Genomic DNA, 16,055 nt, shown 5'->3' with positions numbered 1-16,055 from the left:
TGTAGGGACCCAGGAGTTGGACTCGATCCTTGTGGGTCCCTTCCAACTCACATATTCTATGATTCCATGAATCATTCTGGAACATTAGCAAACACAGGAGAACGTGTGACTACTTGACTGTTTACCTTTTTGAGGAGTGTTTTCAGCATAAAATGCTAAGCTATTTCTTGTAAGTTATGTTGTCCACCATCAAAAGTGATTTTGATGTCTTTGTATATTAACTGCATATTTGTAAATTTTTTTTGCACTGAGACTACTACTCACTGCACTTCAAATACACTCTTGAAAGAGAAAATGCAATGAACAAAAGTTGCCAGTGATCTTGTTTTTATTTAGGAGCACATAAAAAAAAGTTATGCCGCAGCTTTGGTTGATTGGAATGATATGCATACTTCTATTCGAACAGTATTTTTTAAATGGTAAACAATGTGTACATTCAGTTGTGTGCAAGACAAACACTGTCAATAACAATTACACTACAAAAAAATGAAATGTTTTAAGTATATAGCTGTGAAACCCTTCATATTTTTGGTATTTAACCAGCATTTTTTAGAATTGGTGTGCCGAAGCTATTTCATGTGTGGTATACACTGAAAACAGATCCTGTGGCAAAGTGAGTAGAATTATAGTTGCAATGGCTCTGGAAACAAGTGAGAGCCCTACTTAAAAATATTACTCAGAAGCTACCTCTTCTGCAACTTAAATGTGTAAAGAATCACTAACTTGTAGTTTATTAAGTCAGCAATTAATAGTCAGCCACTTGAATTTACAAAAGTAGACAATATTTTCATACATCTGGGATAATTATAATCATTAAATGATTCATCATGCCACAGAAAATCACAAGAACTGCTGAGACTGAATCATTACTCTACATAACCCAGTAACTCAGGGTTCCACTGAGATAATAATGCTTCTCACAGCTCTTATAAAATCTTCATTGTTCTTTTTCTTTAATGAGAGCTGTTGTCCACCCTATAGATTGGAAGGACAGAAGGATGAAAATTCCTATGCCATAATGAAGCCTGAGTATTTTGCACCATTAACCACTGAGTTCTGGTAGAGCAGTCTCTCTCTACTCTGAAGGGATGGGAATAAAGTATGGATGGAATATTTACAATTTTTATGATAAACTTACTAGCAGACCAGCTGTAACCGTTTCTCTTTTTATAAACCCTGCTTTTTAATATCACCTTATTGTAGAAACATATGGCAAAGCAAATAAAGCTGTCTTTTTAGTAAACAAAAGAATTTTTTGATAAAAACATATAAAAGACAGTTTTATCTGCTGGATGATATACAGGTACCCGTATACAGCATGTATACTAAACAACAGAAGAGAAGGTATATTTGAATGTTACAGGTCTGATGTAAACACAGAGTAAAAATAAGGAGACTCAAAAGTGAAAATACGTTGACTCACTCCATCATGCCTAATTATTGCAGCATATATGATATAAAATTATTCAAATGCAGAAAACACCTGCTTATCTTTAAAAACAGGCAAAAGAGATCTCTTTGGAAATGTAGTTAAATATATAAAAAAAAAAAAAGCTTCTAGCCAAGATGTGTGTTACATTTCAGCCCACAAAAGAAGTTCACAGGCAAATTATAAACTCCTGAAAATAGAAGCTTATAATGACAACAGACAATGCTTCATTATAGTGACATCAGCAGAGCCACTGTAACACATACCACTGGATTGGGATTTTCTCTTTTGTACAAGTTTACAGTAAATATTTGAAGACACTGAAAAGGTTCATGTGCAGCTTTTCCATTGGAAGTGTGCAGTTCAAATGAATAAATAAATATATTTCCTGAAGTTTTTTAGAAAATAAGACATTTGACCTAAATACGTAGAATGCACATTAGTCAACCTTGTATAAACAAAAGATTAAGCGAACTATGAATTGCAGACATGAATGGATTTTGCATGGTTAATGATTTAGTTGAAAGCACACACAAAAATTGTTTAGGAAGTTGTTTCCAGTTTTGTCTGATCAATTTCATTTCTTCTCAGAAAGAGTGTTGCCACTAAGTTTTACAACTTGTGAGGCCTCTTCAAGAGATAGCTTAACATTAGATACACAAACAGATGATCCACTGGAAGCTGTACAGGTAAAGAAAAAATATTAGATTTTACACTTAATATCCATGCTAAAACACCAAAAGCAAGAAAATATGAGGAAAGTGTTACTTTACATGAAATAGAATACTGCCTTGACATTGGCACTGAGATAGAAAGAACTAAGGGAATTACTGTTGATCTCAGCATGTCACTTTTTCAACAAAACATTCCTGCCTCCAGTACCACCAAGGGAAGGTGAACTTCCTCACAGAGGCCTAGAAGATCCTAGAAGATGTACTCTGCATTTTCAAGTAGCACCTTCAAGAAAACCTTTGATCTAGTATTTCACATTTGTTTAAATAAACGCCTTTCATATTATAATTTTCAATTTTGAAGACCCATTAGCATATCTAAAAAAAATAGTACTGAGCCAAAAAAAAATATATATATATATACACACATACATAATCACAAAACATACTCCTAAAGCAAATATACAAACAGGCTTCAACATAAAACTGCTTTTCCGATAAAGCACCATTAGATGAAACCAGTATGCAAAGCCAAGGATATCAAAAATAAACTGGATCCATAAATAGCATAACTGAAAATAAAAGAAAAATGCAACATGGTGATGTTTTTAGTTTTGGGTGAAAAAAGGGTAAATTTTTTTCTCTTTTTTGCAAGTATTGTTCCAAATTCCATGCCAATAAGCAGCGAAAAAAAATACAACAAACAAACATTTAAAAAAAGAAAGCTTTTTACTGTAATGACACACATACTGTTCAGTTGTGTGATTTTAATTAGTAAGGGAAAAAATTCTTGTGTGTAGCAAGCTACTGTTATTAACAAAGTATTAAAAATATTTTCATCTCATTTATATATATTTTGAATTTGTGCATCTACAAGTTTTGTGGGGAAGTTTCTCTTTTCCTCTTTCAGCTATCAAAGTCCACGTACACAGTAGCCTCTATTTAAATTATCCAGGATGTTTTTTTCCTTCCCCAGTTTTGTCAATAGCAGACTTTCATTTAGGAATGGTTAACATTCTTTGTCAGTTCATTATTATGCTTCCTAGTGGATAATTTTTCTCCACTTGTCTCTCTTGGGAATAGCTAGAAATACTGTCATACTTCAAGACAAAACAAACCCCCATGAATTTAGATGCCACAGAAGTACTTTCAAACACTTCAGAAGATAAAAGAAAGTAACTGTTAGTACAGTTTAACTGCTAAAACAATTTGTGCAATGCTGTTGAGTTCTAGCTGACTTGTAAAATGATCCCACCTACACAGACATGTAAAGTTAAGAAATAGCTGCCCTAAGAAACAATGAAAACTAAAAAAAAATCCCTATTGCTGGAAATAATTTAATGAAGTTAGTCATTCTGTCTCTGAAAGAAGTTACTTACATGGGCTTGGTTTCTCTATTGCTAGCCTTTCAGGCAAGGTTTCAAGTGGTGTTGGTTGAATTTTTGCAGGCGTGTATGTATTTAAAGAAATTTTTTTTCCTGACAGGGGACTCATATAAGTTGGAGAAGCTAAAAAGCAAAACAAAAATAAAATAAGAATACACATGCATTAATAGTAAAAATTCACTTTAGCAAAATGCAAAAAAATAGTAGCCACAGAACTGCTATTTGTCCACAGTTACACAAACTGCAACTCAGCTACAGATTACTGACTGTAATAGTAACTTCAGTGCATGAAAGACAAAAATCTCCCTTTCACCTCAGTAAATTGGCATAACTTCCAAGCTGCCCAGAAGGTTAAGCCAAATTTCAGTAATAAATGCTTTGCCAGAAGACTGGCAATATTAGTGCTTCTTCTCATAGGTTATGAAGATTGCAGTGGAATAATTGCTTTTAATTCAAAACATCTATGAAATGTGCATACAATAGACTACCACAGACAACTGCAAATGTTAAAAGAAAGCAGAGAGGGGAACAAACTGCTTATGGCCTCAATTCTATCAAGTCAGACTTCCAACTACTCCTTTATACAGATTATGTGGAGGTATTTTAAAAATACTGTCTTGTGTACTGTAAATTCTGAACTGATCTTGAAGTGACACTATCTTCCTAACCAGCATAACAAAGCATTTTAAATAGCTGAGAACTTTGAAATGCCTATGAGACTCCGAATTCTTCAAATGATATCAGTTTTCTTAAATTGCTTATCTTCCTTCTCAGATACAGAAGCTCTACCCTATCAAATTAGCTACTGATTCAAATCTAAGATGTATAAGGCTAAATAAAGAAACAGTAAAAAAAAAAAAAGGAAAAATCCTTAACATCCACATTACATTTGAATCAATGTTATGTACAAACTTTCTTACTGGCAAGTATAACTTTTTCTCACCAGAGAATGAGTCTTTAAGCAATTCCTCAAGACTGTTTTCCAGTCACCGGTCATACAAATTGTAACAGATCTAATAAGTGGTAAAATCTGACCTAACTGAAACCGTTTCCAAAGAAAGAGCAGTATACTCAACAATGGGAAACCATCTTCCCAGACACATACGCACGTGTAGCATTCAGTTTGGATTTAATTTCAAGATAATTTAAATATTAAACATACAGCACAAACTATTATAAACTAAGTAATTGCCACTCTACAGTGAAACACTAAGTAATATTGAAAGAAACAGGGTATAACACAGTTTTAAGATGTAAAAGGCAACACTACTCTGCTGAGGTTACCAGCAGTAAAACCATAAAATACAAAGCTGGAAACACTGCATACTCATTAAAAAGAACTCCTCATCATCCAACTAACAATGTGGACCATACAGTCAAGTTCTTAATGTGTTATTTATGTGTAAAATAAACAAATTATGTTTTCAGGAAGTCCTTAATCTACTATACCAGTATATACTACTACTATAGCAGAGGCATTACTTTAATTGACTATGACAGTGTCCATACAGCAAGATGATACTCCAGAAATTAGTTACAGTTTATCTACATTATTTCTTTTTTTTTTTAATTTTATTTTTAAAGCAAAATTCTTAGCTTACTTGTTACCTGTAGAATATTGGAAAGGTTAACTAGACATTAGATATTTAATAACTTAAAATGAATGTAATTACAAAGAAAATCAGTACATGTCTCCTGTAGACTTTCCCTTGATGGAGCAGCAACAGAGGCGAGAAATTCGTCCACCTGTTTCAGAGACAGGGAGTTGTGTAGAGTTTCCAAAGGGCAAATAGAAGGCACCATGGAATATAGTTCAAATCCTAGAGAAAAATAATAAAGAAAAGAGATTTCCAGACTTAAGACAGGATTTAAACTATTGCATCAGCAATTATTAATTCATGACAAAAAGTACTTATTTTATATCAGCACGTGCAGACATAGTACTCTTGAAATAATGATTAAAGGTTACAGGAGTTGGAACAAGATGTGCCAGTTTCCAGGATCTGTTAAACTCAAGGTACCATGTAGCACACTATGGGATATAAATCCCATGTGCATAGAAAGCAGCCTTCAAACTTTACAGATGTGTTTTGGCAGAACACTAAACAGGTAAATCAATTGACAGCTACGTTATCAACTGTTAGCAAAGACAAGAACTAAAAATGCTAAAACTTCCAAGAAGAAATATATTTGCAGAATTCACATTCTATCACCTTCATTATTCTGTGAAAAACTGTTGCCTTAAATATAAAAGGAAAACCACTATTACCACTTTTGTACCTTGCGGTTACACGTTTTATCTTTGTAAGACAGTTTTACACCTACCTTTTGGCATTTAAAAACGGTATTTAAATAGTGTAAGTTTCATACATTTTAACAGGCAAGTACACTAAACCAAAATCTAAACATTTATTGGGCTTCACTTTTCTATTAGTATTGATTATAAAGCAACCATGCATATCCATATTACTAATATACTGAAAAGCATTTAAACGCATCTTGGGAAAAAAAAAATCACCCTGCAGTTCTGTAAACTGATACACGTTTGAAAACTCAATGAACAGCTCTTCATCCAATTGCATTTCAAAAGAGGAAAATACATCCATTAGTGTTTTCAACATACAGCTGTAACATTACAACTTTGCAATTCAATACTGTAAATTTACAGTTGCTACATTTTTATTTTTTAATATTTAAATGAAGAGACGAGTGAATGAAGTCATGTTTAGTTTCAGTTCAAGGTACATTTATTAGAGATACCATTATGACTATGACCTGCTCCCTCCCCCAGAACAATAAGCATCAATATTCTCTGGTATACAGTGTTAATTATTCACTCCCCACTTAGTGCTTTGGATAGAGAAGTAACCAAAATTTCCCGCTGAAAATATCTGTATTTATATTTGGATCCACCTTGGCCATAAAACTCGAGGGACAGTCACTCCCAATATACAATCACCTGAAGTGTATTTATGTCAGCTTCACTTATACTACAAATAAAACAGTGCCTTTCACAGAAACTTTGTTTTCATGTACAAAAGAAACACCACCACATATTTCATTTCTATTTTCATGTAAACACAACAGCTACACTTCAGAGTAAGCAAAAATATGTTTGGCATACATGTTAACATCCTAAATAACAATGCATGCATGCAAAGCGCAAACCCTTTCTTTGCATTACAGTAAAGTAAGACTTAGCTCTTTACACTGACAGAAGAGTCACAGTCATTTGGATGAGTTTTTTTTTTTTTTTAATTTTACACTGAATGCAGTGGGACAATGTCAGGTTAACTTTTTAATAACTAGTACTGTTATACTGCAGTGTTACAGAAAACCAGAAAGGAATTTCAAAATACACCCACGCCCTTTTCTTTCAGGAATTTGCCCCTCCATACGTTTTTATTTGGTTTTAACAACTCTTTTATCTGATAGCCATATCCCAGCATGTTGTTGCAACATCTTTGCCTTTGATATGACTGAAAAGTTATCCTGGAAATCTATCCGCAGTGTTTTACGATAAATTATACATTTATAATAAATATTTTTTTTAATTTTAATGATGAAGAAGCCTGACAGTATCCCTTTAAAAAAGGCAATTTCCTGTAAACTACCAGCCTTTTATAGTTTTGGTTATATTGTCTCATAAAGTGCCGTTCCCATCAAAATGCAAGACAATGAAAGGGTACACGCGGCATTTCAAAAAGCTACCCTGCTGTCTTACATTTAAAAGCTATAGAGACATACCACTGGAGCCTAGCAATTCCACAGAGGAAATGGACCAGCACCTAAAGAGGTGTTGGTGTTCTGCACAAGAGGCCCAGAAAGTAACGTAAAGCACTGTCAGAAGATACTTGTTTCACCATGTTCCTTGAACTAAAGATGGCAGGGAAGGGGGGAGTCTGAAATGAGTTAGAAGGTATGATAATAACATAAAGTAAGAAAGAAACAGAGTGAAAGGGACGAGGAGAATCAAAATGATAGTCCATAGGACAGACAAAACAACACCAATATGTCCTCATGTTAGTAGAGAAACCTCAGAAACCTGCAATGTATTTAGGTTCCGTAGGAGCTCAAAGAGCATGCATTAATCTTGTAAAAGATGTATGGTAAAATATCTGTATTAAATGAATCAGAATAATCGAAGCATTCATTAAAAGAAATTTAGATCCATTTTTAAAGAATGCAGCCACAAAAAGAGAGCGCTAAATGGAGCAGAAAATAATCAATTATTGGCCACTGGTATTCAAGTGCAGCTCTTACTTTCTGACCTTGAATGTTTGGGAAATATTACTTGATTTGATTCTACAGATTAAAAAACAGTTTCCCATCTTTCCTACTGTATCAGTTTTCCTTCAACATGCACTGCAGTGCAAAAAACTCACTATGTATTCCAAATGAATATCATAACGGACCGGTTTGCTTCTCAAGAAATCAAAACAAAAACTCGCTCTTTTTCTTTAACCTTATCTCTAAACAAATACATTTTGAATCTAACACTAAAACGCTGGTGATTTCCACTGCAGTTTCGATGATGTCATCACCACCGTACTCAGCCAGCTGTCATGCATATTTTAAAAATGCAATTAAGAAATCTGAAAAAACTACATTAAGACTGGGTGGATTCAGAAGACTAAGTTTGGTTTTTGCAAACAGGATATATTTTGGGCATTTTTAATCAAGCAGAAAATTAAGTATGAAATGTTTTGCTGAAAAAGAGAAAGACGGAACTCTGTCCTGTGTTAAACAGACTTCTTTTTGTAAATATGGTAGACTGAAGGCAAATTAACTCTCACGTTAACAGGCAACTCTCTCGCTGTGACTTTTTAGCACAATATTTAAGTAATTTGCACAACTGATGAACAGAGAAGCACGATAAGATAAAATAAATTTTTGTCTGATGTTAAATATAGTGATTTTGCAGGTATGTTAAGTGTCTGCTTTGCTTTTTTAATTTAGTATCACTTCAAGAAGATAATCATAAACTCCAGTTGTCAATTTAGTGATTTATTTTAGAATCAGGAGGATCAAGGAAACAGTTCAGCAGGAGAAAGGTGAAGAAGAAGCAGCAGTAGCTATCAAGAAGCGTATACCCAATAAAGATCAGATTTAATTCTGTTTTTATGTTGTATCCATACAGTCTGATCACATGAGTAATTGGGGAGAATAATTTGTTACAGGAGTCATGATTAACAGTAAGTAGCACTTCAATTTTTTTCAAGGATTTTTCTGAGGAATGAATTTTGATGTTATATTTAGACTAATGAATGGTAAAGAAGGGATTCAGGATATCTAATGATTACAAATATATTTGGAATTGTGCTTGAAGTTAGGAATGACAGACGGCTGGATGATACTGTACACCCCATATTTGAAATAAAAATAAAAGGGATGAAGCAAGGAACCTTTTGTTTTTGTTTTTAAAATAAAAGCAAAACGTACCATTGGTTGGGTGTCGAGCAAATGAGATAGAAAACCTTTTAACAGCAGAACCGCGTGTGGTGTCTAAGAAAGAGAAAAACAGGTACCTGAAATTTGTAACAGCTACCAAAAGAGGGACATTTTTAAAAAGGAAAAGAGGAGGTAAGAAAAAAAGAAAAGATGAGAAGGTATTAGAACTGAGTGGCATGCAGAAGGGACCAAGAAAAGGAGCTAAAAATCTAAATAGAGGTTAAAAAGAAGAAAATTTGGATTGCTGGTAACTACAAGATGTGTAATGAAGTGTATGAAAACAAGCAGAATGAGCTGGTGATTCTGGCATACAACGTTATATCAGGTTAGAGTTGAACATTGAGTAGTGAATTGGAGGGGAAACAGCATGAATACTGTTTCACCTAGGAGTTATAAAAAGTGTGCTTTTTTACATTCTGAAATCTAGTGAAAGACTTTCTTCTCTACCCCACGTTATTCAAAAATGAAAATCTCCTGCTCTTTTGTAATCCAATCCCCAGTGAAAAAAGGTCAGGAATCCTAAAATTTTCACCATCAGTATTCAAATTATTAGTTTGTCATTTCTTTCATTTCTTGTATATGCTCCAAGATCAATAATGAATGATAAAACCTGACATTTAAAGTGAGAAAATAATTTCAAAACTAAAATTTTATTTTACTTTAAAAATGCATTTTCTGAAATCTCCTGACATGTGTAACAAGTTTGTGAGCTAATGTTCAATTCAAGACAGAGACAAGAATTAACTATGCTATTAAGTTAAACATAAGCAAGCTATGGGCAATAAAGGAATAGAAACTCATACAATTAATACTAAGGCAAAGGATTCTAGGATTCCATTAAAATCAGTAGCCTATGATTTATCTTTAGAAGTTTAATGTGGCACATGGGTTTGTGCGTGCATGTGCGAGAGTGTGCACATACCATCTATGAAGCCAGAAGAAGTCAGCTTTTTACGATGAGTACGAGCATAATCCTGTAGGTTAGGTGCACTTGAAGAACCCCCGAGCACTGAGGTGCTAAACAGGCCCGCACAGTGAGACCCTGATGGGAGTTAGAGAAAATACATACAACAACCAGGTGTTCGTCCATTCACATTGGGGATGCATGCAGCATGCAAGCACATGGCTCTTACCACACAAAAGGCAGCTTTTGGCAGTGCCTTGGACAGGTTCACAATATGCTTGTAATGTCAGAATGGTACTTGTAGGCTGAAACTATCATAATTTATTGTGCTTCTACTCATGACACACCACTCTCTGCCATATGTGCAAAGAGAGGACTGACTTTAACAAAGTGACTTCTTATCCTGTTTACACATTTGGTAAAGAAAAGTTACCAGTTAGCATTAATGCAAACATAACCAAAACAACAAAACAAAAGCAAGATGATGATGTGAACGTTGTGTGTTTTAAAACCTGCAGCTCTCAAACAAATATAAACTGGGAAAATACTACTCATTGCTTTCATCCAAATAAAATTTTGAGATGATAGGCTTCAATGAAGTATGCATGCATTTCCACAGACGTGGAAACACTTCCCCTTTAGCCCCAACAAAATGTTAACCATATCTGAAATACTCTATACGTATTTCAGCTACCATCATTGTTAGAAATTGAAAATATCTAAAAGTTTCATAGAGTTTAGCTTAACTTCCTTTCCAAAGAAGACTTTTGTACATCTCCATGCAAGTAATAGTACTTTTGTTACAATTTATATGATCCTGACACTGGGATGGGAGTGTTAACAAATCACGGAAAGCTACATAAAGAAAGATGAAAATAACTTTTATAATCCACCATAAATTAAATTTACATAGAACAGTGAAGAAAATGGAAAAAAATGCTGCAATTTTTTCCCTTGATTCTTCATTAATAGTTGAAAGGAAATGTGGTTTCACTCAGAACTTATCTTTTCCATTTTAGATAGCTCATTTTTGAAGACCAAGTATCTATCCAGGGATACTTCCTTTCATTACTTTTGATGACCTAATGAGAGGAAACATTACTAGCACATGTGACCAATCACAGCCAAAATAAATTGGTGCCTGGTCTGTGGCAAAAGCCTTTGACATCAAATGTAATATCTTGACCTATGCACAGAAATAAACTTCCACAAGCCATATTGTGTCATATTGACAAAAGAAAAGTTGTTTAACTTTAGCAAGCACACAATAAAAAAAATTACTTCAATAAACAAGAGCACCTGATGTATGCATTTTACTAATGGAAAAATATAATAGGGAGAAAAGTATCACAGAAAGATTAAACATGCAAAAAAAATACAGATCTTTGCAGAGAGTTGAAAAGCTACTTCTCAGTTTATGCATGTACCTTATGCATTTTCTACACTTCATTTTTCCCATAAAAAGACACATTTACAGAAAAAAATCAATATTAATTTATAGTAGTGCAAGATTTCATGTTTTTACATATCAGGCATGTGAATGTCAGTTCCAAAGAAGCAACAGAAAAGCACCACTTGAATTAAAAGAATTTGAAACAACTCATTGAATTATAGCATGATTCATTCTAATGCTGAAAAGAAGAAATTGATTTTTGGAGAGGGAATATGTGCAAAAACCCATATATCAAGATACTTGAGGTTTGTTCCCCCTTCCCCTGGGTAAGACACCTTCAGTTCCACCAATTGCCCACAGTAGGAAATGCTAATTTTCAAGAAACATGTTTTAACTGTTTCCATTGTAGGCTATTTCAATCCAAAAGATTCTTGCAAAAACCCCAGTCAACTCTGTCATGAACTACATTTTTTTTTTAATCTACTTTACAGTAAAAATAATCCTGTTTCAGTCAGTACAGTGTCAGTAGTGTGAACAGCCTCAAACAATTTTCTCTTTTCAGTTGTGATTTATTTAGAAACTTTTGTTGTAGAAAATTGACCAGTTCAATTTTGACCAGCACACTCATCACATTATTGATAGGAAATACTACCAGGTCCTGTTCACATCGAAGTTTTTTAAAGGAAGTACAACTGTGCAGAACAACAGGCAGATGAAAAGCTACTGACATGGAACAAAATTTCAACTGTATGCACATACCTAGACCACTCTGCTTTTGTTCCAGAATAGTTCTTGGTGTTCGTAAGTTACTATTGCTTTCTGATAGGACCTGGATATAAAAAAACAGAAAAATAAGGGAAAGTAGGACAGTGGCATGAAAAGTCCATTTAACTTGATACAGCAGCCTGCTTCAGACAGACAAGTGTTAATAAGCTGTATGATAGGTGTTAGTAAAAATATGTGAAGGAAACATGAAAGATCATGCAATATCCCCTTCTGAAGGGAGTCCATTTCACATATGAGTTCCTTGCAATGAAGTGGTGCAAAGCAAGCATTCAGAATGAGAAAGGACACAGACCAAGACAGATATGAGAACAGACATTTGAGACATTTTATTTTACCAAATGCACTCTCCTAAACTGCGCCTGTATTGAAAAAAAGGAGGGGAGGGAAGGAAAGACAGACAAGCTATTGAGGACACCATACAATCACTGATCCATGCACGGGCTCAATCAGTGTAATCTTCAGATGCTCACAGCCTTTACTCATATAAACTTTTCCTATACAAATAGTTTTATAATCTTCCACAACAAAAAGAAATTATGAAAATTTTCAAAGAAAAAGGATATGATTAACAGAACACCATCCATTGTCGTACAGGTAAACAATATCTTGAAATACAAAGAATCTTATATCTTCATTGGTACTTTAAAAAATTTACTGCCTCTTTTTTCCTGCTTCCTCCCCCACATATTTAGAAAAATCTTCAAAATATTGTACAAGTCAATGGATGATGTACTGTGTTGGGAGTTTTAGATACCTCCAGATACAGAACGCAAGAATTATTAGTGCTAGAGTTTGTTCCCTGCAATAGTTAATACCAGGCCACTGGAAATATGATATATGCAAAACAAGTTTTGAATAGCAATATGAAGTTCCAAATAAATTATTTTAAATGGTATTGGTTCCAATTATTAAAAAAAATTAAATTTAAATTTACCTACCACCAAATTAAGCAATGCCGTTTTTAAAGTCTTAAAGGACAACTAAGCCAAAGCCGAAATCTGTTTTATTAGGCAGTAGACTATGTCTTTTCTACTGTGGTAACATTTGCAATTCCTATAAGGAAACCAATTTTTCAAGAAAGTGTGTAACACATTCAGCGGAAAAACATGCACTTGCTCTTTTTCCCCCAGACATTCTCGGGAAGTAATTTTAAAAAGTGGAAGAATTTGCTTCAAATGTAATCCGTAACAAGGGATTAGATGTCCTTAAAGACAGTTGGTTGTTGCTTGGAATGCATAATAATGTTTAATGAAGTAAAGTTTAAAAACCTGTTGCCATGAGCCAAAAATACTGGATGTGAAAGCCAATGATTTAGGGGAGACAGGGGAAGAAGTGATTTGTTCCCCTGATCTGCGTCTTCGACGCCCAGTACCCACACCACTGGTGTAATGCAGCCAGGTACCAATACACTCTGGGCTAGACACACTCAGGGGGCTCTCTTCCTGGAAGTGAGAAAGGGGGCAAAAAACAGCAAAGCATGCAAAGTTAGATTCAACAGAGCCAAATGAACAGAAAAGAAAAAAAATACCCAGTCTGCTTGCACCCTTTTAATATACTGCTTCTAAAACTATTAAACAGTGAGTAGGGAAGAATAGTATTACAATATGAGGAAGTTATCACTTCCACTCAATCAATTATATTTTAATACATTCTAATCAAATTTCTGGTAGATTAATTATTAAATAATGGCATGAAAGAAAAATGGGCATCAATAATTGGTTCATAATTTTTAGAATTCCTCACGTTGGAAGCAGAATATCTTTTATCCTTGACATACTGTTTAATAGTTTTCCCCCTCTAAGTACATTAAACTTTCCTATTTAGTACTTAATAATTTTCATTGATAGTCTATAGCCTGATCTAAGAGACTCTGATTTTTAGAATCACCTTTGAGACTTTACAACTGACTGACTGTTAGGTAACACCAATCTGACTGGTAGTAGTTTTCCAACCTTAAAAAAGCCTTAAACATTATCTAAAGCTGGACAGCTATAAGACTTCAAGGGAAGACAGTGTCAGGCTGAGCCCTGCATGCCCTATGTAGCATTAGCAAACAACATTTTTTTGCAGTACAGAATTTGATTTCCGATGCTGATGAGTCTTACTTTCTCATTTTACTCTTTGAAATCTTTTTTTTTTTCCCATGACTCAGTTACAGTTGCCATGCTTCTCTAAATATTGCTAACTATACCCCCGATGTTAACTTCCATCTAATCTCATACCTGACAGTGTCCCTTCAAATTAATGGATGTAAGGGAAAAGAGAATTGCCTTACAGACAAAAAAAAAAAAAAAAAAAGTTCAAGGCAGTTGCAGTTTAAGTTGCAGTAAAATGTCTTTTTTAAAAAACACTTGAAAATACTACTTGGTATAAATATTCCAAATACTGGTTTTGCAGATTTCAGTGGGCCAGATGAATCTCTCAATTTTCCTTTTGGACAAAAATAAATAAATAAATCATAGTGTATGTTTTCTTTAAATATTCCAGCAAATAAACAGTCACTGAATGCTGGAACCCATTCTATCAGGAGACATACTACACGCACAGTCAAAATTTAGTAATTTGTGTTACCAATACCTTTTGAAAGTAACTTCCACACAATTTATGAAAATGAAAGAGATTAAAAGTTTGAAGTAAAAAGTCTATTAAGCTGTGTGTATATGAACCCATAACTAGGAGGGGAGCTTGCATGATCATACTGAAAAGAGCATTTAAAAATCCAAAATATTGATGTTGTGAGCATTTGTTTATGATAAAACTTGGAAATAGAAAACGTAAGACATTCACATTTATTACCTATGTTAATTTATGAAAGTCATGTGAAGTTATACAGATATCCTTGTAGAAGGAAACCATGCATCTTTTTCTCTCCATACTACCAATAACCAAATAACTTGCAAATCTTACTTCTGTAATACTTGCATTGCATACAAACAGTCCACTGCCAACACAAACATGAAAGGAAAAGCTTTTGGTGTGAATCTTAAGTTCTGATGGTTTTAAGCAACTGAAAATGAGGCAATAAGAAGCTGTTAGTCTGCTTCTAGCATTAACGTCACAGAAGTGCCACTATGCACCAACTGAAGCTTTGCCACTCAACCATACAAATGGTATCAGTGACAATGCTCTGCATCCCCCACCTCTGTGACATTAAAGCCGTATCCGTGAAGCACACCTAGATGTCATGGCCTTCAAGACAGGAGACTAGACTGTTCAAGCTGTTATCTAAAGACTTAATGAAACACAAACCCCACCTATTTAAAAATAAAAAAAACCACAACTTACAGTCTATTGTCTTACCTTCAAATGCTGAAGGAGTGGAGTCACTTCCACTCCACGTGAAAACAAATACACCTGAAGACATTTATCTCACCTTCTGCACCTCCCCTAGAGCCCCCCAAATCCCCATCCCCTCTCAGTATGATGACCCTGAAGGTTTGCTTACTTCCCAACACCAGCAGTCTTGTAAGGATGGATATAAAAGCAATGTATGTTAGTTGGAAGATGTAAGTTTAGACTGAGTCTTCATTTTCAAATATGTTTTTTTTTTCCTCTAATATGGCTTAAAAAAAAACAACAACAAGGAAATAAATCTTTTATGGGAAAATAATCACGTATTTTAAAAAATTCCTTCAGACAAATTATTGCCATGGAGGACTTCCCACAAAATAAGAGGAACCCTTTTGTGAGGCTTAACACCATACTGGTTCCGTGTAATCGAAAGCAGAATTACGTTTGGTATTGCTTTGTTAAAATAAACAGAAATTAATTTCTGTGAAATTCATTCTCTGAAACATAAACACTTACTTCAACAGAACCAATCTTCCTGGATCGTGGAAGGGGTGACTTTCTGTGTATGTGAATTGGATCTGATACCATTGGCTTGAACATCACTACTGACCGATCTGTTTCATCCCTTCTAGAAGCATGTGCCTCTTCATCACTATCGTTTCTGTGGGAGGTTTTCTTCGAGCCTTCATTCTACAAACAATATAATTCCTTTTCAGTTTAGATTCAGACCTTGCAACACATATAG

The 16,055-nt window shown here is 34.3% G+C and overlaps 1 protein-coding gene across 13 annotated transcripts in view; it reads right to left on the bottom strand.

Annotated features, from left to right (window-relative positions):
- Window positions 1-310: 310 nt before the first annotated feature.
- The window catches only part of PPIP5K2 (diphosphoinositol pentakisphosphate kinase 2), a 52,454-nt gene continuing 36,709 nt past the window's right edge, over window positions 311-16,055 (bottom strand). For 6 of the 13 annotated variants that reach the window (XM_083817882.1, XM_083817876.1, XM_083817883.1 and 3 more), the window contains 8 exons: window positions 15,827-16,000; window positions 13,288-13,461; window positions 11,993-12,062; window positions 9,859-9,978; window positions 8,928-8,990; window positions 5,174-5,305; window positions 3,480-3,608; window positions 311-2,110 (listed from right to left, as the gene is read on the bottom strand). In XM_083817882.1, coding sequence (XP_083674008.1) covers window positions 2,007-2,110; window positions 3,480-3,608; window positions 5,174-5,305; window positions 8,928-8,990; window positions 9,859-9,978; window positions 11,993-12,062; window positions 13,288-13,461; window positions 15,827-16,000 — 966 coding nt within the window. In that variant the 3' untranslated portion in view covers window positions 311-2,006. The remainder of the gene's footprint in view (window positions 2,111-3,479; window positions 3,609-5,173; window positions 5,306-8,927; window positions 8,991-9,858; window positions 9,979-11,992; window positions 12,063-13,287; window positions 13,462-15,826; window positions 16,001-16,055) is intronic. The other 7 variants (XM_083817884.1, XM_083817885.1, XM_083817886.1 and 4 more) reach the window with 7 other exon arrangements.

This window comes from Anser anser (assembly GCF_964211835.1).
Source record: "Anser anser genome assembly, chromosome: Z".
NCBI lineage: Eukaryota > Metazoa > Chordata > Aves > Anseriformes > Anatidae > Anser > Anser anser.
This window is presented reverse-complemented; position numbering and strand designations above follow the sequence as displayed.